At 49.1% G+C, this 22,644-nt stretch overlaps 1 protein-coding gene and 1 long non-coding RNA gene across 9 annotated transcripts in view; one reads left to right on the top strand and one right to left on the bottom strand.

The window, feature by feature from the left end:
• The window catches only part of LOC106727983, a 17,849-nt gene extending 712 nt beyond the window's left edge, over window positions 1–17,137 (top strand). The window contains exons 2-3 of the long non-coding RNA XR_001364213.1: window positions 3,523–3,535; window positions 17,126–17,137. This is a non-coding gene — a long non-coding RNA (uncharacterized LOC106727983). The remainder of the gene's footprint in view (window positions 1–3,522; window positions 3,536–17,125) is intronic.
• MTUS2 (microtubule associated tumor suppressor candidate 2) overlaps window positions 1–22,644 on the bottom strand; it is a 550,651-nt gene that overhangs the window by 4,435 nt on the left and 523,572 nt on the right. For 7 of the 8 annotated variants that reach the window (XM_014548541.1, XM_014548540.1, XM_014548544.1 and 4 more), the window contains 4 exons: window positions 16,589–16,803; window positions 9,867–9,972; window positions 6,830–6,903; window positions 3,224–3,885 (listed from right to left, as the gene is read on the bottom strand). In XM_014548541.1, coding sequence (XP_014404027.1) covers window positions 3,265–3,885; window positions 6,830–6,903; window positions 9,867–9,972; window positions 16,589–16,803 — 1,016 coding nt within the window. In that variant the 3' untranslated portion in view covers window positions 3,224–3,264. Of the gene's footprint in view, window positions 1–507; window positions 606–2,616; window positions 2,737–3,223; window positions 3,886–6,829; window positions 6,904–9,866; window positions 9,973–16,588; window positions 16,804–22,644 lie in introns of those variants that run through there. The other variant, XM_014548547.1, reaches the window with a different exon arrangement.

Raw genomic sequence — 22,644 nt, 5'->3', positions numbered from 1 at the left:
GGGGGGGGGGGGGGGGGGGTATCTCCACATCCTTCCCTGGAAGTTGGGGACCTCAGAGCAGGGGACCAAGATAGAGACCATGTCACCAGGAGCAGCTGCATTTGGCTACACGGCTTCTCTCTGGCACATTCCATCTCTGCTGTCCTCTGTCAGGGCCAGCCCTTCGCTGCCAGGGCCAGGCTGGCCCATGGCGACAGCTCAGCAGCCAAGGGAGACGTGGGTCTGCACTGCTGAGCTGGCCAAGCACAGGGTGGTGCACATGGTGGTTCCCTTTCCCTGGGAACACCCAGCGGCCCCTCTCCCAAATCCGCCCTGGGAACAAACCTGGGCAACACCCAGCCGCGTCGGGGCTCCTGCTGTATGCTTTCTGACGGTCGGGGAGGCCTCACAGCTCAGAGGAGTGAGGTAAATTGGATGTTGGGACACAAACAGGACCCTCAAGCTCAGCAGTGAAGCCGCTTTGTGGGTGACACATGGTTTGTGAGTTTAGACACCTGCTCTGCCTACCTCGTGACAACAGTATTCTGGTCAATCCTTGCTCTGAGATCTTCGTTCTGCTGCTGGAGAACTTGGATTTTCTCCTCCAGGATAATGTTCTTTTCCGCCTGGAAAGGGTGCAGTGTTAGGAGGCCCCTGGCAGGGCTGTCTGACAGGAAGGAGACCAGTGCCCTGGAGGGTTATCAAGAAGCGTGTTTTGCAAACTACAGTGTGTAGTGCACTGGTGGCTTGTAAAATTAGGTTAGAGGGATGTGGTCAGCATTTGTTGAAAACAGAATAAAGCAGAAGAGAAAATACCAGAATGTGCTGTATTTAGTAAAAGTAAGTATAGTTATATGTATTTTAGATATATTGTTTTATTTCACATATATTATGCACGTGTGTGTATGTATATACTGGAATCCTGTGTAGAATATATTTTTATAGTGAGTGTCCCCAGGCCGTTGCCATTGTTAGAGATATGCCGTGATCAGCACCAGGACCTAGTCTGGCTAACGGGTCCCATGGGCCTCCCTGTACTGCATTACCCCCCCTTGCTGGGTGCACCCTATGACATTCTAAATGAATGGAGAGATGGAAACATGGACACATTTTCCCTTCTGAGACTATGGGCAGCCAGGAATGCAAAGCACAAGACCATCTTGGCACATTCTCAGAAAAATCACAGCACCCAGGGCTGTTACTGCTCCACAGTTTAGACCCTTCTCTCTGTCAGAGGGTCTCACAGGGCCCGAGACCTCGCTGAAGTACAGTTCCATTCTAATATGAAGTTTAAAGTAAATTATTTTTGAAAAGAATGTGACAAATTCTATATTAGTGTAGTTAATCTTTAAGGAAAACGTTCACCTCTCCAAGAATAAGGGTTAGGAATCAGAGCCAAAGAATGGTCCTCTGTCTCTGCTCTTCATCAAGACACTCTCACCCAGCCCTCCACTTTGCTCTAAGGAAGTGGGACGTGATTAAATCAGTAGCCCCCACCCCATACACACAACTGCTTCTGGAATGAGAAGTCATGAATGCCTGCAGAAAGCCTAAAACATGGCAAAAACAGCCACATCAGCCTCTAGGCTTGTCCGTGATTGAACAACTGGATGCAGATGGCCCAGCCTGGAGGAGGAGGGTTGCTATCCTCATGTTGGTTGGACTACAGGCAGGACCAGGAGGGAAGGGCTCTGTCCCTGAGCTCCCAGTGGTCTTAGCTGTTGTCTTGCTGGGAAGCTCTGGGCTGCCGAGGGCTGCTGAATGGTGCCACGTGGCCACATGTGCCCCAACCGGAAATCGAACCATGACTCCAGATTAATAGTTCGGCACTCAACCACTGAGCCACGATGGCCAGGGCTGTCTAATCATTTTCTATAATGCACATATTTTCCTTTTATAGTATCAAAAGTTTGTTTTACATATAACAATTTATAAAAAGAAATAAAAGGAATAAAACATAAGAATTTATCTGAGAGCCTTGGGTCAAGTTCCAGTCAGGATGGTATCTCCTTGGAAACTGGCTTCTCTGCTACTAACTTTGGACAATCATCTCCTCGAGCCCTGGCGTGGCCCTTGTGCCTAAAGGTAGAGAATGAACTTTGGGGTGCTCTGTTCCCCCAAAGGGGCGCCCTTTGCTGGTTCTGTGGAAGCCAGGCTGAAAGGTGAGGCCGAGAGTGGTGAGAGCGCTGGGCTGGGGCTCCCTTCCACCTGGGCGTAGCCACTGATTGGCTTTAGTGAGGTGCCCTGTCCCAGGCCCCCATCTCTAACTTGTGAAAGGAGGCTCCCAGCACCTCCTTCACAGCCCTGCTGTCAGAACAAAGGCATGGAGAGTGCTCTGCGTGGTGCCTGGCACACGTCAGTGATGCTCATCTGTGCTGGCTGATCACACGTCCGCCAGGGAGGAGTGAGGAAAGCACTTCAGAGGGATGGGGCGGGGATGGAGGCTGCAGAGTTGTACAAAATGAGGCCACCTCTGAGACCCCTGGCTACCTAGGAAAGGCCTTGGGACTCAAGGATAGAATTCTCCACTCAGGTGGTAGCAATGGGTTCAGGGCTCGCGTCCTGAACGGTGTCAGTGTTGACATCAACGATGACAGTAAGGTTGCTAGGCTCTCCCCAGGAAATAGACCAACTCACCAGCTTTTCCAGCTCAATAATCTTCTTTTCCTGCTGATGTATTTGCTGATTCTTCATCTCTAACACCTGCTTCAAACTCTTCATGTCTTCTTCCAAGTGCTGATAGGGAGCCAGTGCAACCTATAGGGGCAGAGAGCAACAAGCTATCTTCCCGGTCCTGGCAAAGGCCACTGCTCACCACAGTCATGGATTTCACTAAAGCTAGTCTTCTTTAACCAGCTGCCCAGTAGGCACTGGAGCATCAGCTCACACAGCCCTCCCTGGTAGAGATGCCCACTGGTGTCCCACTGGGAATGCGACTAAAAGTCCAGCTCCCTGGGGAAAAGAAGAGAGAAAGCCATCACCACTGGAGAGTGTGGGGGCTGGAATGGCCGGATGCTACCAGCCCATCCCCAGAGGGAGCTGGTGCGGTGAAAGGAGTCAGTTTGACACTGGCTTTGGACAGTCACTCAGACCACTTGGTTCAGCAGGTGGCGGGGATTTCCAGGTGCCAGCTGTGCCCTTGGAGAGCCCCAGCCCAGCATAGAAACAGAGCAAAGTGGTTTTAAAAGCAGAAAAGGCATTAAAAAAAAAGAAATGTTAGAGTGAGGTTGCCAGATGTAACAACAACAACAAAAAACCCATAGTAAAGTGGGTTAAACTTGAATTTCAGATAAACAACATTATATTTAGTATAAGTATTGAAAGGGACATCCTTATACTAACTTCTCTGTAATGCAGGTTTAACTGGGTGTGATGTGCTGCATATGGCAACTGTACACCAGAGGGGAGGAACTGTGCCAGCTCTTCTGGCAAAAACTCGCTCAACCTACTCACTCGGGCCTCAGTGGAGCCTCCCCGTGCCAGCCTAAGGGAGCTGGAGAGGACAATGGCGAGGTGGTCCTGGCCGGGCCACGCTTGTCCCAGGAGCTCAGGCACAGTGGCGGGAGCCGTGTGCCGTGTGGCAGGAGTAACATTTAGATGGAGAAACCCCCGCTGTCCTGTCTGAGAGGTGCTGACAGGAATATGTGTAAGATCCGGGAGGGCCTGACCAGCTGTCGCTTTGGTAGCAGATTCGCACAGAGGCCCTGTCATCGGGGTGACTGCTGAGGAAGCCACAGGGCTTCCCGGGGAGAAGTCCACAGAGCCCCGCTGAGCCCCGCGGTGCTGGAGGCCTGGGAAACTCGACACCTCCAGCTGCTCTTCAGTGTTTTTCTGCAAAGCCTCCTCGAAGCGTCTGGCTCGGTCCCGCAGAGACTGGCTCTGGAAGGTCAGCGTGTCCACCTGGTCCTGCAGGAATGACACAAGGAGTCCAGCTCGGTCCTCTGCGGACACTGCAGCCCGGGGAGCCGTGATGACGGCCTGTGCACACGCCAAGGGCATCAAGCTGAGGCAGGTGCTCAACATGGTGTGACAGACCTCCCGCGTCAGCCTCGCTCGCGTTCCAGCTGGGGCTCTCGCTGCCCCACCCCATTTTACAGCCCAGCTCTCCCACTGGCTCCATCGGCCAGCTCCCTCTCCTTCCAGGATCACTTCTGGCTCCTCTTGGCCTCCCTGGGCCTCAGGACTGGGGTGCAGGTCCCTGATGTGAGCTGAGGCTGTCCCGCCTTTTTAGACTATCTGTCCCCTCAGTTTAGACCTTCTGTTTAGACCAGTGATGGCAAACCTTTTGAGCTTGGCGTGTCAGCATTTTGAAAAATCCTAACTTAACTCTGGTGCCGTGTCACATATAGAAATTTTTTGATATTTGCAACCATAGCAAAACAAAGACTTATATTTTTGATATTTATTTTATATATTTAAATGCCATTTAACAAAGAAAAGTCAACCAAAAAAATGAGTTCGCGTGTCACCTCTGACACGCGTGTCATAGGTTCGCCATCACTGGTTTAGACCATGCTCCTGGCCCCCAGCACACACCAGCCACAAGGCAGCCCTCCGTGTGCCGGCTGAAGGAAGGTGTGTCTGAGGGGGCACCACACCCCTTCCCTGGCTCACCCCTCCCTGGCAACCCTAGCAAGGACTGATCATCAAAGTTCTCTGCCCAATGACACAATTTCTGTAACATTAGAACCTACGGAATTCCAATGAACTCTTCTCTCAAGAGAAATGGCCTCATTCCAGCCGACACAAGGAGCAAGGTATTGTAAATTATGGAATTGTACAGACTAACACTGTAATGTATGAAGTGCCTGGCTTGACTGCTTTCTTCATCATGGCAGACAACCCTGTTTGGCAAACCAGCCTTGGTTTTTTCTTGTCCTCTTTTTTTGTTTCTTTGTTTCCAGTTACTTCCATTTCATCTTAAATAACAAAAGCCCCCACAGTGCCATTAAAAGCCAAGGCTGGGTATTAGGGCAATGCGGTCGTCAGTGGGAGTCTGCACCCACAGGCCCCGGCGACGTAGGCAGTGGTGCTCTGGAACCTGACTACCACACCCCGGTGCCTCCCCAGGCCGCGGCACCAGCTGTGTCAGGGCCGTTAGAGGTCGAGTTTCTTTCAAGCCTCTCCTCCTCCATCAAAAAGCAGAACAGCAAAAGCGCATCAGGCAAATACCACCTAGGATGGACCTCAAATATCAAACTGGTGTTTCTGCCGCATTCACCATGACTCAACACCAATCCCCAGGCCCACGCGGTGCGCAGCAGTCACACGGCACAGGCTGCTTCCAATTGGATTGGCTCCTGTATGTCAAGGATGAGGCCCAGCACCGCCCCTTAGGAGCTAACCAACGGCATGATAACAATAGTGAGGGTAATAAAAATAAATATAACAAATAATATTAGCCACTATCAGAACAGCAAGAGCTGCTGCTTATTAGCATTTGCCGGGAGCCAACCCGGTGCTGCACACTTTACACACGTCACTCCTCGCGGAAGGAACTGTCAGCACCGTTTCACAGACGAGTAACCAAGGCTCCCGGAGCTCACATATTGCCCAAGGTTTCAAAGCTAGTAAGAGGGGGCGCCGTGGGATTTAAGCCCGAGTTCAAATCTCTTACCACAAGCCTGCTGCTCTAGCTGCCAGTCCCTGGAGACAGTTGGCTCTAGCAGCTCCACCCTCCTTGTACCAAATAACCTCCCGCCCAAATGGTTCTGTCTGCTACAGGGTGTTGCCCGTGGGATGGCAGGGGCGGAATGAAGACTCACTCACGGGGGAAACAAGACCTTCTCTGCGGTTTGGGGCTGGTGGGTCTCTGTTACACCACAGTCTGGCTTTCCCTTTCCGGGCGTGCATTCCTGAGGACAGCGCACCTGATGCTGCGAGAGGGATGCATGAGGAAGGCAGTTTGGGATAAATTTGCTGAGGATGAGCCCGTGAGGACTGCGTGTTGCAGGCCCATTGATGGGAGGGTGGTGGGCTTACTGCAGACTGTTTCCTGTTTAGAAAACATGGAACAGCACACTCAGTAGTGTGACATTGGTGTCACAAGCATGGGTGCTTGCGTAGGCAGGGCCGCCTCTGTGTGATGCATGCTGCCAGGGGAGAGTCAGCCGTCAGAGGCAACACTCCTGGCTTTGTGTTAGTTATGGTAATCAGTGCGTATTTGTTGTTATTGTCATCACAATGTCCAGGTGTGAGTGTCCCCAATATTAAAAATTAGCCTTGCTCTGATTGAGATGCCCACAGCTGGGAACGGAAGCACCCTAGCTTCCCAGGCAGCTCCTCCCTGGGGCTGTGGGTGGCCATCATCTTTCCACAGAGCAGCTGGCAGGGTCTCTGGAAGGAGGAAGGGGGTGCAGGTGAGCTGGGGCCCCTTCAGAAGGAAGCCAGGCTGCTCCCTGGCATGAGACCCGCATGTCGTGTAGGTTGGCAGTGGAGGCAGGGAAGGTTCTTTCCGTCTCACCCACCTCCAGGTGATGGAAGTCCTTTGTTTTAATCCCAGACATGTCCTATGGCTTCTGCCCTTCGCAGGCCTCCTGACACCACTCCCTGCCTAGCATGCGCTTCTCCCAAGTCCCTTTCCTCACACACAGCGCGGTGACTCCTCTGACCACAGCAAGTGTGGCTCAACCTTGGATCTCCGTGGCACTCATTGACGGTATTATTCCCTTGGTGCAAGGATGTGCTACCTTTTGTGGGTGTCTGTCACTCTTTCTGCCACCACCCTCTGAGTAGACAATAAATTCCTTAGGACAGGGGAACGTCTTTTCTCCCTCTATATCCCAAATGTTTGTGGACAGGACTAACGATGCTGCCATTAGCTTGACTTCAGGGTTAAGGAGATACTAACCTGTAATGACAGCCGCAGCTTTTCAAAACTGTCTTCTAATTCTTTCTTTTCAAGCTCATGGGTAGACATCAATTCTGGAGAGAAGACATCAGATTGTTAAGTTAGCTTTTCATCTGAAAAGGATCAAACAAGACTCTTGCCAGACTAAATGAGAAACGGGTGAATAGCAGACGCTGGTATACAGCAGACTTGAGCCTAAAGAGACTTCTCCATTACTTTGGAATTGTAGGCGGTGTTATTTAGAAGAGAAATAAAGAGGGAGGGAATAGGAGAAAGGGAGAGAAAAGGGGGGGGAGTAAATAGAGCGTGCACACACACTCATTTCTATACCCGCTCTCCCACCATCCGGACAAGTCAGCTCCTCCATCCACTTGGTTGATTCTCCAAGTTTTCCTAATGGGAAAGCAACTGGGTGATCAATGTTCAGTCTCCATCTCCTTCCCCTCCCAGGGCCACTCTTTCTTTCCACCACAAAGCAGCCATCTGGGCCGCAGGAGGGAGCTTTCAGAGAGCTGAGCTGTGAGCAGCCTCCGTGCTGCCTGGGCTCGCTGGAGAGCGACGGGTGAACAGGGCGAGCGCTGTGTCTGTGAGGCCTTATGGGAAAGCAACTGGGTGATCAATGTTCAGTCTCCATCTCCTTCCCCTCCCAGGGCCACTCTTTCTTTCCACCACAAAGCAGCCATCTGGGCCGCAGGAGGGAGCTTTCAGAGAGCTGAGCTGTGAGCAGCCTCCGTGCTGCCTGGGCTCGCTGGAGAGCGACGGGTGAACAGGGCGAGCGCTGTGTCCATGAGGCCTGAGCCACACTCTGAAAACCACAGATCTCTAGGGTTTGCTTGAGCAAAGAGTCGCTGTGAAGACATTCAGACAGAAGGGAGGACTAATTGGATTGGTTCCTCTTGGAGAGTTTGGAACCATTCTCTTCTAAGCAAAGTGTCATTCCAGTAATAATTTGCAAGTGAGGCAGAAAGAGATGTCATGTAAGACTTATTAAACAAGTGGATTCTCTTTTCCTCCAGATGGGAACAGTCTTAAAAGTGTCATTCCAGTAATAATTTGCAAGTGAGGCAGAAGAGATGTCATGTAAGACTTATTAAACAAATGGATTCTCTTTTCCTCCAGATGGGAACAGTCTTATTAACTGGGTGAAGCCCATCTCATTCTGGCTACACAAGCAATTTGTTTGCATGTTATAACTGGAGGGAGGAGAGGTCTCATTAATCAGCCTGGGTCACACAGGCTTCGGACAGGAGAGTACTAGAGACCAACAATTATCATTCTGGCTGGCCAGAGCTGCAATTAGGAAAAGCTTTTGGTTTCCATTGATCCAAATCGTTGGAACTAATAGTGGAGAAGGTCTCTAAGAAATCTAGTTGTTATAACTCAAATTTACATTTGGAAAAAATTAATTTGTGCTGATTGAATTAAGATAAAGCCATGTGTCTTTCTGTCAATGATTGGTTTTAATAGCCATTGAGCACATTGTCCTGACCATAATAACGAATGTTTTTGCTACTATTATATGTATTATATATAATGCAAAGGCCTTTGATGCGGCATCTAAGCAAGGCTTTGCTAGTGAGAAAAATCTGCCAGGTCTATTTTATGAAAATCCAGCAACAAAAGTCAACAGTGTGGCTCACTGCATCATTTCCACTCGCATTCCCACTCAGAGACTGTTTTTCTACAGCGCAGTGATGGGCTTTAGGACATTCAGATGACCCCAATACCCCAAGAAAGAGGCAGGCCGTACCTATCCTGGACATGGTATCACCATGCCTGACAACTATGTACCCATAACATACTTAATTATTTTGAGGTCATAACACTCTGCCCCACACCCAACACTGTGCTCTAAGACAATGGTTCTCAAAATGTGCTGCATATTAGAATCACCTGGGGAGCTTTAAAAAGCCCTGATGCCTGGGCTGCACCCAAGAGCAATTAAAGTGGAATTTCTGAGGTGGGATTTACTCATCAGTGTTGTTTTTTTTTAACTCCCAGGTGGTCCCAATGGGCAGCCCAGGGTGGGAGCTGGCACATGTGCTGTTTCTGCCCCAGACGTCTTTGCTGCCAACATTTTTCTGTACAGCTAATTGGCTATAAGGCTTCTTTTCTGTAAACAGATAAAATAACTGGTTGGTAGTTTGGGGTTTGGGATGTTGTTCAGTTTCATTTCTCCACTGATGATTCTGTTTCTCCCATCTTCATATTCTATGTAAATGTTAGCGAGCCCTCATAACGGTCTATGTAGGGACGAGTGGACACGTGGTGGTACTCTTAAAACAGTTAGCATTTCTTCCAGGTGAGATGACCCGTCCAAGAGTCGGTTTATTATTTTGGAACAGTGCATTGGGAGGAGAAAGGGAGGCCCAGTGCCCTCTTGAATTCTCCTAGAAGAAGACAAGTCCTTAGGTTACATCTACAAAATAAAATCAGTTATTTGAGCAGCATTGCTATGAATCTATACATATTTTAAATGAAGGCTTACTTTTGTTATTCCTTTTTTATGTTTCATTAGGTCATTTTTAATGTCCCTCTATTTGTAGTGATTTTATCTTTTTTATCGCAAAATTGCCTTGGAAAGGTGTGTCCACCGAGACTGCTGTTTAATTGTGTGAGGCCCAGACAGGCCCGGGGTTTCCACGCCTACGTGACACCGGTGGTTCTTAAGCACGACTCCCCGTCAGACTCCTCCCAGGAGCTTTATAAAATCTTGATGCCCAGCTGCACCCCAGACCAGCTGCCTGGGGGCCCGAAGTGGACCTAGACGGGCACCAGCCTCCAATCACAGCGCCCAGGGATTCCAACATCCAGGCAAGGTTGAGAGTAACTGCCGCGGAGGAAAGAAGTGCTACCTGGATCCTGGTTTTGCATCTTTCCTTTCCACAGCAAGCAACACAGAGAACACGCCAGGAACAAAAGGAAGGAAGAAAGGAAAGTGGGACAAGCAAGCAGGAGGTGCTCCTTGTGTCTGCAGCAGGAGGCTGGGCTCCCATGGCCCACCCTGCCGGCCACACACATCTAGGATAGTAGCTACCTTGGACTTTGTGGTCGTGGTCATCCTGCAGGATCGCGATGGCCACCGTGTGGTTATTTTCCATCTCTAGGAGAGCAGCCTCGTGGCTGGCGGTGATATCTTCTACCTGCGGGAGCATCACAGTGACCGTTATTCGGGACGGACGGGTGGCAGTGATATCCTCACTGCCTGGAGAACAGTGATGGAACTCACAGAATAGAAAGGTCAGTGGTCCAAAACGCAAGGAAAAGTCATTCTGCTGTGGTGACAGCCACCCTCATCCTGTGTGGAGGCAGGGGAGCCAGGATTTGGTGGGGATATGGCAGCCCCTGGAGGTACGCTATCTGCAGGAGGGTGGAGGCTCCTGTGGGAATGGCTGCTTGAGCCCCCTCTTTACCATCTGGGGCCCGGCTTTGGACCATCCACTGCCCACTCCCATTCCTTCCCCTCCCACCGATCACTCTGGTGATGATGACTCAGGAAAAGAAGAGGGACCTCCCTTCTAGATGGTCTGTTCTGTGTTCCAGCGGCAGGTGGGAGCCACAGTGCACAAGGTACATGGAGGGAACTGACACTTACTAAGCTACCTGCTACCAGCTACTGGGCTTACCCCTCCTAGCACATTGTAAAGGAAACACTTATGTCCATCTTATAGGAAACTGAGGCTTAGAGAGTTTGAAACATTTTGCCCAAGGCCCAGTAAGGGGCAGAGCCAGCAGTCGGCCCATGTCTGTCTGACTTCACAGGCGAATCTCCATCAAACACACCGCTGCTGCCTTCCCAGCAAGAGCAGCAACGAGTGCCCGAGGAGCCTCTCACCAAGGCCAAGGCAGCCGAGTCCTAGCCATCAGCTTGCAATCTGGGCCTCCCGTCCAGCACTGCGAGGCTGCGGTCATTTCCAGGACTTTAATCACGAGGAGCACAGCTAGCCTAGGATTTCTCATTTCCACTCTTCCTGATCTCCGCCCCGCCCCCCACCATCACCACATGTACTGTTTTTGTTATTTTGTTGTTGTGCTGTTGTTTTTAACTTCAAATGTATGACTTACAGGAGTAATTGCCTAAAACGGCCTCTCCCCACGCTAGCAAACCGGAAGTGTTTTTCCAAATTCTTTGTCAGCCACCATTGCAAAAAATACTATTGTACATTGTAACATAGCGCACATGCACAAACCAAAGTGTCAAAAAACAATACTTTCCCCTCCTACTTGCAATAATCTGTTTTTTAAATTTTTATCTACTAATGTGTCAAAACCTAGTGTTTGAGGAACACTGAAGCAGGAAGTGTGCCCAGGTCCTGAAGCTCCGTGGTGGACCAGTTAAACATACTGCTTCTAGCTGGTACTATTCAGCCACCGCCTAGGGTCCTTTGTTCCTCAGGAGACAATTCACAGGCCGACCTTTGATCTGAAAGGAGAAAGGGCTCTCCACAGGAAAGGAAGCCCATGTGTGGAGTGGATGCATGGGAGTATTTTTATTTTAAAATGGGGTAGATTTTCACTTCACGTACTATAATTGCATGGGAAAATTTGCCTGACTTTTTTCTCCTAAGGTAAAAGAGAACTTCATCCATGAAAACAGAAATGTCACTGGCAAAACCAACAATGAACTCCACAGTGTTAGGATAGCTGCATCACATTTTTCAAATGAACATGATATGCAATGATTCACTTTTATTTACTGGCCATCCTTTTTTTTATTTTTAAAAATGTTTTTATTGATTTCAGAGAGGAAGGGAGAGGGAGACAGAAACATCAATGATGAGAGAGAATCATTGATTGGCTGCCTCCTGCATGCCTCCTACCGGGGATTAAGCCCACAACGCAGGCATGTGCCCTGACTGGGAATGGAACCGTGACCTCCTGGTTCATAGGTCGATACTCAACCACTGAGCTATACCAGCCAAGCTTACAGGCCATTCTTGAGGAAACAATGTTTTACTTAAGGCTCAGACCTATGACTCCATTAATCAGAAAAGCTGATTACCACAGTACATAATTGTCCAATTCCTTTTTATATGAGGTTTTCATAGAATCTTCATCCAAGGCATTTCAGTCTCTTGAAAAAATAAATCACTGGTTAAAAAAAATACAAGTATATATTTTTTTCTGCTTCCCTACTGTATCAGTTGAGCCGAGGTCACCCTGTCTGCAGACATAGGTCCCCACACATTATTTGGATGCTTGTTACCCAGTTCAGTTTGAGGAAAAATCTTTGATCAGTGTTTGGTGTGATTCTATTTTATTGGCTCTGACACAAATTACCATATTCCAGAAGAGTCCCCTGTGTCCCTGGCGGAGAAGATGCCCTGTCAGGCAATATGACATTATGTCTGAAGCTGAACGTCGCCCTTCTGGTTTGTTGGGAGGCAGGTCTTTGATTTAATGGTGACTCAATCCCATGCTCAATATAGGAAGCCTGATGTATGGGCATGGTCTCTCTGTTACAGCCCCTCACAGGTGCTTTTATGAGTGAAATACGGATCCCCTAACTCTGAAAGGCCATATGCAACAAGAGGAAACCAATATGAACCAATGAGCCAAGATTTGGGCATAAGAATCCTTGCTCTTCAGTAAAGTTCCTATACATCTTTATGTTTTTTGAAGACTGTTCCCTCTGTGGGGAGGGAGCTGTTCACTATCGGCCATCCTCTTCTTGTCAGAGTATTAATCCCCATGACTGCTCCTCCCCTCCCGGGCTCCTGGCTTCTTCCCAGGGCATGGCCTCACACTCCGAAGCAGCCAGTGAGATTTCAGCCCGAGGACACCCTGAAACCCGCTGCAGGCGTTTGAAGGGATTCAGACAAGTTGACGGAAGGGAAACATCAGATCATTTGATTCATTGTCAGTCCACGGCAGGCTTAGGCAGGAGGAAGCATCCTTCTCTTGGGGCCTTAAGCCACTGCTGGACCATCCTTCCTTCTCCAGGAAGACGGAGCTCGGGGCTGCGCACGGAGGAGGAGTCTGGCTGTGCCCTCCACTAGTCCTGGTGGTGCGGAGAAGCAGCTGTTCTGTGGCAGGCTCCATTCCGCAGGGGCTTGCAGTTCTGCTGGGCTGAGCAACAGCACAGCAAAGGGTTGGAGAACCACCCTCTGGGTAAGATACAGCTGTGGGCTTCCTTACTCAGCCATTTGCAACATACAACTATCTGAGGCTTTGGCCATTCCCTGAGAGACAACTTACATTTAGAATGAAGATGCATGTGCTTTGTATCATCTCAGCCTTACTCATTAAACCCAAATCAGATTAACTTCCCATCTACTTCCATCCCAGACACGGATCCCTGTCTGGTGGGACAGAGGGGGCTGCCCATGTTCACTCTCCCCAGGGTTCTCTTACGGACTTTCCTTCCCTTCGGTGCCTGCTTACATAGCCTGGGTAGCTGCTTACTCAGAGTGGGCAGCCAGCCATCCCAGAGCGCCCAGTCCCACTCCATCCCATTCCAGAATGTGCCTTCTGCCCCCACTGCAGCCCACACGTGAGCAGGAGTTCAGGAGGCCCCCACCTTCCCACAGCGCCTCCTCCCACGGTACTGGGACTCTGGGCTGTGCTGGGCGGGGCTCTGGAGCTGGAAGACTGAGGGTCCCTGGAACCTCCTTCTGTTTGAGGGCCTGTGGCTTCTGCTGGTGGCAGCTGTGCGCCTGTCACGCAGGAGGACTAAGGAGATGTAATGCCAGAGGATGAACCAAGTGGCCTCTGTATGTTCTCATGAAGTGCAGGATGCGGAGGCTGCCAGCTAGTCTGAAAGGGTGCTTTCCTTCAGAAAGGGAGAAAGGACGTCCTGAATCCGAGACAAAGCAACGTAAAGGCCAAGGAGGAGCACTGCTTCCCCCGGAGGGGAAGGCACCTCTGCTCAGACTTCATTGAGCAGAGTCCACAGTGACTTCAGGGCCAGGTCAGGGAGGAGGACAAAAGGCCACAGGGTCTTGGAGGAATGGGGTCAAAGGTCACATAATTGACCATTGAATGTGAGGCTCTGTGGCTGAGCATCTTCGGGAAACAGTAGACAGCCCAGAGAGGACAACTGGAAGGCACTGTGTTTGGGCAAAAGGGGACAAGCCTGTGTGTTTTCAGTGAAAATCCGTTTTGTGTGCTTCAAGGTGGGGGGCTCTGGCAGTTTGGCTTCTATTCATGCGGAGCTAGCTATGGCACACGTGCTGATTTTGATTAAACACCTTATGGTCATTTTGAAATAAAAATCAGGCCCGATCTTTATCGGCACTTAAGGAAGCCTGGGGGCCTGTGTCTGGGGACACTGCATTTCAGGTAGGCTGACGAACAACCCGACCCACCAGCCATTCTGATGCAGTTACCGTGGGGTGGGGATGAGGAGGGTGTTTTGCCACACGTTCCCCAGTGACTCCCATGTGCGGGCAGAGGTGAGCGGACGGCTGCATTTGTCAGAGGGAGACCCTGCAGCAGTCAGAGGTGCACGTGTCTCAGCGCACGAGCTCCCAGTCTGAGCGAAGCCGCAGGAGCTCCTGCGCTGCTGGTGTGGGGCGCTGGGCGGCCAGAGGCCAGGTTGGTTGACTGTTAAGCTGGTGGAGCACAACTGCGGACAGATGTCACTACCCATAGGGTCAGCATTGCCAAATGCAAATTGTCCCCAATAAAGAAGCCTGAGGGTGGGTAGTCCGAGCTGGAGAGCTGAAACAGCAGACCTCACAACTCTCCATCGCAGCTGTGCACTGAGTTTCCTGCACAGAGCGAATGCAGATTCTACTGCATGAGAACCAGCGACGTCCCTGCCTCGCCTCCCTCACTGCCTGTACTCTCTCTGCTGGCGGAGGGGGGGGGGCGGTGAAGGGCTGTGGTCAGGCTGGCTGCCCATGCTCCGCAGCAGGGGCCAAGTCAGGCCCGAAGGACTCACAGATTTCAAGCATCCAACCCCCAGCCAGTGGGTGTCTGCAGGCAGGTTTACCCAGACCTACAGCACTCGGGTGTTAGTTCTAACAGAAAATGTTCCCTATCCTCACAGCTGGAAGTAAACTCTCAATTCCTAAACACGTCTCTGCTGCTCACCCAGGATCAGTTCCCTCAGAACTTCCCTGGCCATTGCCTGAGGCATGGATCAAGCACGCCCACAGTTTATAAATCTGGGCGTCTCTGGCAGGACCCTGACGTGTGCCTGGTGTGCAGTGGGCACTCCAGATGTTCTTGGCCTAAGTGAATGGGTAACTAGATGAATCGCTTTAGTGAATAAGGATCAAGAAGAACGGAACTCAGAGGCCTCATAAGGTAAAGCCCTTTTTAAATGCTCACAGGTAGCATCTGCAACTCATTCTCAATGTCAGGGCCTTCTTTCCCTCAATACTGCCCAACAAGAAATCTCCAAAATGCTGCTGTGTCCCAGCTTAAAGGCGAGGTGAGGGCTCATCTCCCCACTGTGCTTCTGCTCACAGGACGCTGAGGGGCGCTCTGCCCGCGCCAAGTCCCAACGGTGGACAGGCTCTGCCCGGCAGTGGCCTCAGCTGCGTGGTTTCCAGACACAGCACTGAAAAGGAGCTTTCACTCCGAGGGCCCCTCGAAGCACCCTTTCCTGCATGGCAGCCACCTCCTGCCCTCCCTCCCACCTCTTGGCACCTTCTCAGCCAACCCTGGACTTTGGATCAGAAGTCTCTTAGTGGACACAGGTATAAACACGTTCTCTGTGCAAAACTGGGAGCAAATGGCCCAGGGATACAGAGGCTCAGAACCGCTACTTGCAGCGGGTTGGGGATGTATCCAAGGGACATGCTAACGCTGCAGACAGCTCAGGGACAAACGTCTGCTTACAGAGGTTATGCTCTGCGAGCTCAGGAGGCAAGATGCTGGAGACCTGGTTCTAACATTAGCACCAGTGGTAACTTTAGCTGTAACCTATTCTGTTTCCTGGTCTGTAAGTCTAAACAACCTTAAGCAGGCAGGTGTGTCTGGTTTCCACAGAAAAGATGCTGAATGGAATAAAATGTGTCAAATGGGAGATTTTTAATGACAACAATAGTGCTTATTATTACTCTGGAATTCTCCCTGTGCCCATTAGGCTCACAAGCCTCTGGGGACCGTCACCGTCCAGGGTGTCTACTTGGAAGCAGTGGGAGGGGGGCAGCCTGAGACTTAGCGTGCTCTTTGCAAATGCCATTAGCAGACCACAAGAAACAATGTACCACTTAGAAGGCGGGTATTAAGGCAACAGAGCTTTGGGGACTTAGAAAGAAGAGAAAAGAATGGAGCAGAACTGGTTCTCATGGAAGCAGAGTCTCCGGTCAGCACCCACAGTGATGGACAAGGAGGCTCCCGCTCCTACCTGCTGCGCCTGACAGGCTCCCTGGGAACCATTCTCTACTCATTCCAGATGAATCGCTCTCTCTGGGAAGACCGCTGGGCCAGCTAGCGGCATTCATGCTTTTATTTGGCAAGTTCAAACCTATGACCTACTCTGTGCAGGCACATTCAGGTACCAAAATTCTAGCAGTAAGCCTGGCAGATAATTCTCTCTTGGTGCTTGAGAGGGTGGCCACAGAGTGTCTAGAGGGAGAACTTTCTAGGCAGGAAGGAGGAGCACGCTTGGCAGAACAAGGAGAGGGAGGCCAGAATGGCAGGAGGGGAGGAAAGGAGGCAACGGAAGGAAGAAACGAAATCAGAGAGGGAACTTTACAAGTAGCTCACCTACGGACAGGACTCCGGCTCAAGTAGCATGGCTCCCCCTCCACCTTCCACCTGCACATCCCAACAGCAGAGACAGAGCGCAGCACAAACACATACCTGCTCTTGGTGCTGACACCGGATCCGCAGCAGCTGGGCGCTGTGCTCCTCCTGAAGGCGCGTCATCTCCGCCTGGAACTGCAGCTGCAGCCGCCCCTGTAGGTCCTGGAGCTCGGCCTGCTGCTGCCAGCCCAGCTTCCTCACCTCGTCCTCAAACCGCCTCTCCAGCTCTTCCTTCTCCTTCTGTAGTTTCTCACACCTGGCTGTGTTGAAGGCTGGGGACAGAACAGCATCTTTGTAAAAATTGGAGAAGAGGCACCAGAAGGTTTCAGCATCCACGGTAGAGCATCAAGGTTAGTGTCACAACCGGGGCAAGACCGTCTTGCTTTGGAAGAGCCTCACAGTCTGTAAAGGGCTTTCCCATCTACTGCACTGCAGGTGTGGGGAAGCCCAAGGTCACCTGCTGTGGATAGAAAGGGCTGTGGAGGCAAACTTGGGCTTTCTGACTGCCAGCCCCATGGTCCTGCCACTAGAGCAGGGCTCCTCTGAGGGCCCACGGAACGTGGGCATCAACATCATTGGGGTTTTGTCCGGCAGGACTCTCCCAGGCACACCGTGGGTGGGTCAGGGACCCTGGGGAAGCAGCCCAGGACCTAAACGTTTCATAAGGTCCTCGGTGGGCGACTCCTCTGCCCCTCAGGGCTCCAGAGACCTGTGCATTCCTGGGAGCTGAGACGGGACAGGAGAAGCACCAGGTTAAAGGCTGTGCTCCCCAGGCTGAAATGCTGAACTGGACATTCACAGAGGAAGTTCGGGTCTCCATTCAGGGGCCCGAGGCTGCACAGTAACCAGCAATACCCCCTTGCATAGGATGCCTCCCGGTCCCCATCCTGGTGCGCTTCCCAGGCCGCCAGCAGAGGACAAGCCAATGACAGCAGCCACTGATCACCGATTCTTCCCATCTGTGCCTCCCCTGGGCTGTGGGCAAGAGCAGACTGCTTTCATTTGCAAGATCTCTTTCTCAGCTGCAAACTGCTTCCACGAGGAGAAAAGCACCTCGTCTGTGCCTCCCCTGGGCTGTGGGCAAGAGCAGACTGCGATCATTTGCAAGATCTCTTTCTCAGCTGCAAACTGCACCTCTGCAATCTACTATGTTTAGGTCAAGGGGTGCTGATTTTCACTCGTATGGCACAGACGTCCAGGTGCAGGCACAGGTCATTACGGCCCACAAGGACGGTGCTGCTGTGCTCGCCTCCTGTGCGCATGCGCAGACATGGCCACTTCAAAATCGAGTGAGCAGGTGTACGGGCTGGTTCGTGACAACCTGCACTCCAGGGGTGCTTGGCTATGGTCAGACATATACGTCCACGGTAGTTAGGCTTTGAAACACCCTGATCAGAAGTCCCGCCTTAAGGATGAGCTAATTCAAGGGCTACTTGGCCACATTTGGCACTAAAAGAGTTTGTTATTCAGCACGCGGGATGCTTCAAAGTATTTTTCCCCTGATGAAATGAGTGTGGGTTGATGGATAGGCACCTTGCCCATGGACAGTGCAGCAGCGTAACACTGCCCCCAGTGGTCTTTTTAATCAATTGCCCCAGTGTCCCATGCCCCACCTTTGTGTGGGGGAATCTGATCCACATCTGAAGTTGTGAGCAGGATCTGCCACTGTAACCAGGGTGAACCGAGGGGCGGGTGCTGGGTGCTGCTTCCCCCGGGGGTAGGCAGTAAGCGGAAGCACTCTTGCGGAGAATTTCAAAGCCATAATCACCGACTTGAACTGCCACCTCCTGTCAGCAATTCTAAAGACTGTTGGTGAAAAATACTTCTCAGAATAGTCCTTTGTTGGTCTGCATCTTAAACAATTGCTACAATTACCGTTGAGGTTTTTAACAATAATTTTCATATTTTAAAAAGATCACAGAGAAAACTTGAAAGTATGGCCCGAGGACATACTTGTACAAATAACCTTCCCTCCCTCCTCCCTCCCCCCGAAGTATTTTTCCCCTGATGAAATGAGTGTGGGTTGATGGATAGGCACCTTGCCCGTGTGGACAGTGCAGCAGCGTAACACTGCCCCCAGTGGTCTTTTTGGTCAATTGCCCCAGTGTCCCATGCCCCACCCTTGTGTGGGGGAATCTGATCCACTTCCTGTGAAGTTGTGAGCAGGATCTGCCACTGTAACCAGGGTGAACCGAGGGGCAGGTGCTGGGTGCTGCTTCCCCCGGGGGTAGGCAGTAAGCGGAGGCACTGTTGCGGAGAATTTCAAAGCCATAATCACCGACTTGAATTGCCACCTCGTGTCAGCAATTCTAAAGACTGTTGGTGAAAAATACTCCTCAGAACAGTCCTTTGTTGGTCTGCATCCTAAACAATTGCTACAATTACCGTTGAGGTTTTTAACAATAATTTTCATATTTTAAAAAGATCACAGAGAAAACTTGAAAGTATGGCCCGAGGACAAACTTGTACAAATAACCTCCCCTCCCCCCACCCCCAATCATTTGAGAATAATATGCTTGACCTGCCACCAACCCCAAATTCCTTAGTATATATTCCCTTCCAACAAGGACCTTCTCCATGATCATAATTCAGTCGTCAAAGTCAGGGAGTCAACATCGATCCAATAGCGCCACCGATGCTCAGGCCCACTGTTGGTCCTAATAATGTCCTTTCCATGAAAAGTCCTGAACCAAGTCCTGTCTCCTTGCTCTCCGTTTGTCTAGGACAGCCCTCAGCCTTTCCTTGGCGTTCAGGTCCTAGACACCTTTAAAGGAGACAGGCCAGCTGTTCCCCAGAAAGCCTCTCATTCGGTGCGTCTGATGTTCCCTCCTTAGATCCAGGTCCTGCATGTTTGGCAGAAATGTCAAAGAAGTGATGTTGTGTGTACTCTTTTCATTTGAATGTTGATGCATTTTTTTTATGTTTTTAAATGTTATTTTATTGTTTAAGGTATTACAAATAGTAGTACATATGTTAATATGTTAATGCGTTTTTAATTGTTTACGTAGATTCAGGAAAATCACGCTTAGTATAATCATCATCATTGCAGGATTATACTGGAAATGATTTTGTGGTAGAGAGGAGGGAGTGTTACAAGAGGTCTGGCCTGGGTTTCAAATATGTTAAATATTATATAGATATTATTGTCACATGCCTGAGGTGAGGGGCAGATTGCTGGGAGTACACTGGGCTTCCCACCACAAGCAGTATAACAGCATCTTGCTGGCTTACTAATAAATAGGGACGTGATTAGCAGAGTCGGGCTGAGGCTTTCGATACCTGGTAGTGTGGTCATTGTGGGGGTCAGCATCCTCCTCTACCTCTGACCACTGGAGGCTACAGTCCCTATGAAAAGAACCCACAGGCCAAAGTGGCTCAGGCCTGGTGGCAGGGGTGTGGGATGCCAGGGCAGGTTTCTGGGTGTCTGGGCCTCTTCGGAGGGCGCTTTTGTTTTTGTAACCCATGTTAACTGACTTCATAGTGTTCCCCCACCCCACCCCATGTAATGTATCATGCCATGGGCAATGGGATCAAAATAAAGCAATGACAACAATATGTCTTCTTGTGTTTAAAATAGGTCTGCAATGCAGTGCCCTGAGAGGAGACACACATGGCCAGGAAACACGAGAACAGATGGTTAGCACCATTCATGATAAAATACATGCAAACTGAAGCAATACATTTTTTAAATCTAAAAGACCAATAAAAATGAAATATTCTTGTAATATAGGAAGGGTCTGAGGAAACTGACATTCAGTGGACTATTGGTGGGAACACAGTCGATAAGCTGCTTTGAGGGCACAATATCTTTAAAAATGTCGATGATAGAATTGGTGTCCTGGCCAGTGTGGCTGAGGGTTAGAGCATCGACCCACACACCAGAGGATCTCAGGTTTGATTTCCGGTCAAGGGTACGTTCCTGGGTTGCCGGTTTGATTACCGGACCTCAGGGTGCATGTGGAAGGCAATCAAACCAATTGATGTGTCTCTCTAACCTCTCTCTCTCTACTCCCTCCTTCCCTCCCTCCCTTTCACTCTCTCTAAAAATCAATGGAGAAAATATCCTCAGGTGAGAATTAACAACAACAACAACAAATAAAAATAAATGGTAGGATTTGTAGTCTTAGGGAATGACAACTAAACAGTATGGGATTTCTTTTTGGGGGGTGATGAAAATGTTTCAGAATAGATTGTAATGACAGTTGCAGAACTCTGCGAATACACTAAGAACCATTGAGTTGTACATTTTAAATGGGTAAATTGTATATAGTACATGAATTATATCTTACAGTTTTTTTACAAAAAATGAAAATTTAAAAAATAACATGACAAAAAAATGACTTAGAGCAGTGGTTCTCAACCTTCTGGCCCTTTAAATACAGTTCCTCATCTTGTGACCCAACCATAAAATTATTTTCGTTGCTACTTCATAACTGTAATGTTGCTACTGTTATGAATCGTAATGTAAATATCTGATATGCAGGATGGTCTTAGGTGACCCCTGTGAAAGGGTTGTTCGACTGCCAAAGGGGTCGCGACCCACAGGTTGAGAACAGCTGACTTAGAGGATAAATTTAGATTTTTTTTAGAGAAGGAAAACTCATCTTATTATTTAAAACTCTACACAACAGTGGTAAAAATATATGATGACAAAATAAAACAAAAATGAAAACTTTATCACTATGCTGTTTCACACACACACACACACACACACACACGGATATAGGCAGAATCTAATGGAACCTAAGATGGAATAAAACAGATAAAAAGATTATAAAATGAATAAAAATAAATAAGTTATAATGAAAAAAATAACATGAAGGTTTTAACACAAGTGCACACAAGAACATTTGGTCAAGAGTTACTACAATGTGATTTGCCGTAGGGAACTATTGGAAAGTTAGTTAAATAAATGATAATGAATCCAATATACAGGAGTGGGCAAAAGTAGGTTTATAGTTGTAATACAAATAAATAATAATACAAGAATAAACTCTGTGCTTCACATACTCACAAATGTAACCCCACCTTATACATATAGAACAAATCCTATACATAATGGGCTATAGGCAACCAGTAAAAAAATAAGGTAAAAATTTTTTTGTGATATAATGGAATGATTTCTGTAATACATTATTAAACAGAAAAGGCAAGGTACAGAAATAGTATGCTTCCATAGTTCTATTTGTAATGGAAATGTATTTATCTTTCTGTCTCTCCTCCCTCAGGAGCTTGTGTGCCCAAGTTACAGGACTCATTGCCCAGTGGACACCTGCAAATATATATATTTAACAACATTCTATTGTTGGTTTACATGCTTTATGAGTAAAAACCATTTTTCACATTACTACCATAATTAAAAAGAGAAGGGGTTTGAAAAGGTTATAATATCTGGAGGTCAGAGATGCCCTGACTCTTCTCTATCTCCTGCGATTTTAGTTATGTCAGTGGCAGGATGATTCATGGGCCTGGCTCCCGATTTGGGGGCTGGGAGGCTATTGGTTTTCATCCTCGAGCTGCCCCTGAATGTGCTGCTGCCTTAAATAAATCAGGAGCAGTAGAGGCCTGTTTCGCTGTCTGTAAATTGGCAAAGTAATCCCCCCCTTTTTTAACATATAATCCCTTTTTTTACATATAGCCCCAATCTCCAAATTCCCAACTGCTATTATGTATGAGAGAGGTGATGTTGATCTCCACCTGATGACCCCATGCTAAGCCCCAGGCCTGCAGAAGATACTGGATAAGAAGAGCAGCTGGGCCCCAAGGGGAAGAGCTCTAATAACAGAGTCCCTAAAGAAATAAATATCCTCTTGCCTCTGGTAAATCTTCAAAGATGTATCTAGTCAGGCATTTTGCAGTCAGAGATTAACGGAGGCTAATTTAATGATATTAGGCAACATCTGGAGTCTTACTTTCTTCATGGGAAAACAGTTGGTACTTTGCCATAGAGGCCAACACCCCAGTAATAAATCCCTAGAACCCAAATTGCTGAGAAAATAATTTCTAAAATAATGGGATTGTGATTGACCAAGAGAATATATCACTCCTAATTCATGAGCATGAGTTTAAAAACAAAAGCAGAATTAGGATCTGTTGTATAGTTTAAATATTTG

Source organism: Myotis brandtii, unplaced genomic scaffold (genome assembly GCF_000412655.1).
Source record: "Myotis brandtii unplaced genomic scaffold, ASM41265v1 scaffold513, whole genome shotgun sequence".
NCBI classification, from domain to species: domain Eukaryota; kingdom Metazoa; phylum Chordata; class Mammalia; order Chiroptera; family Vespertilionidae; genus Myotis; species Myotis brandtii.
This window is presented reverse-complemented; position numbering and strand designations above follow the sequence as displayed.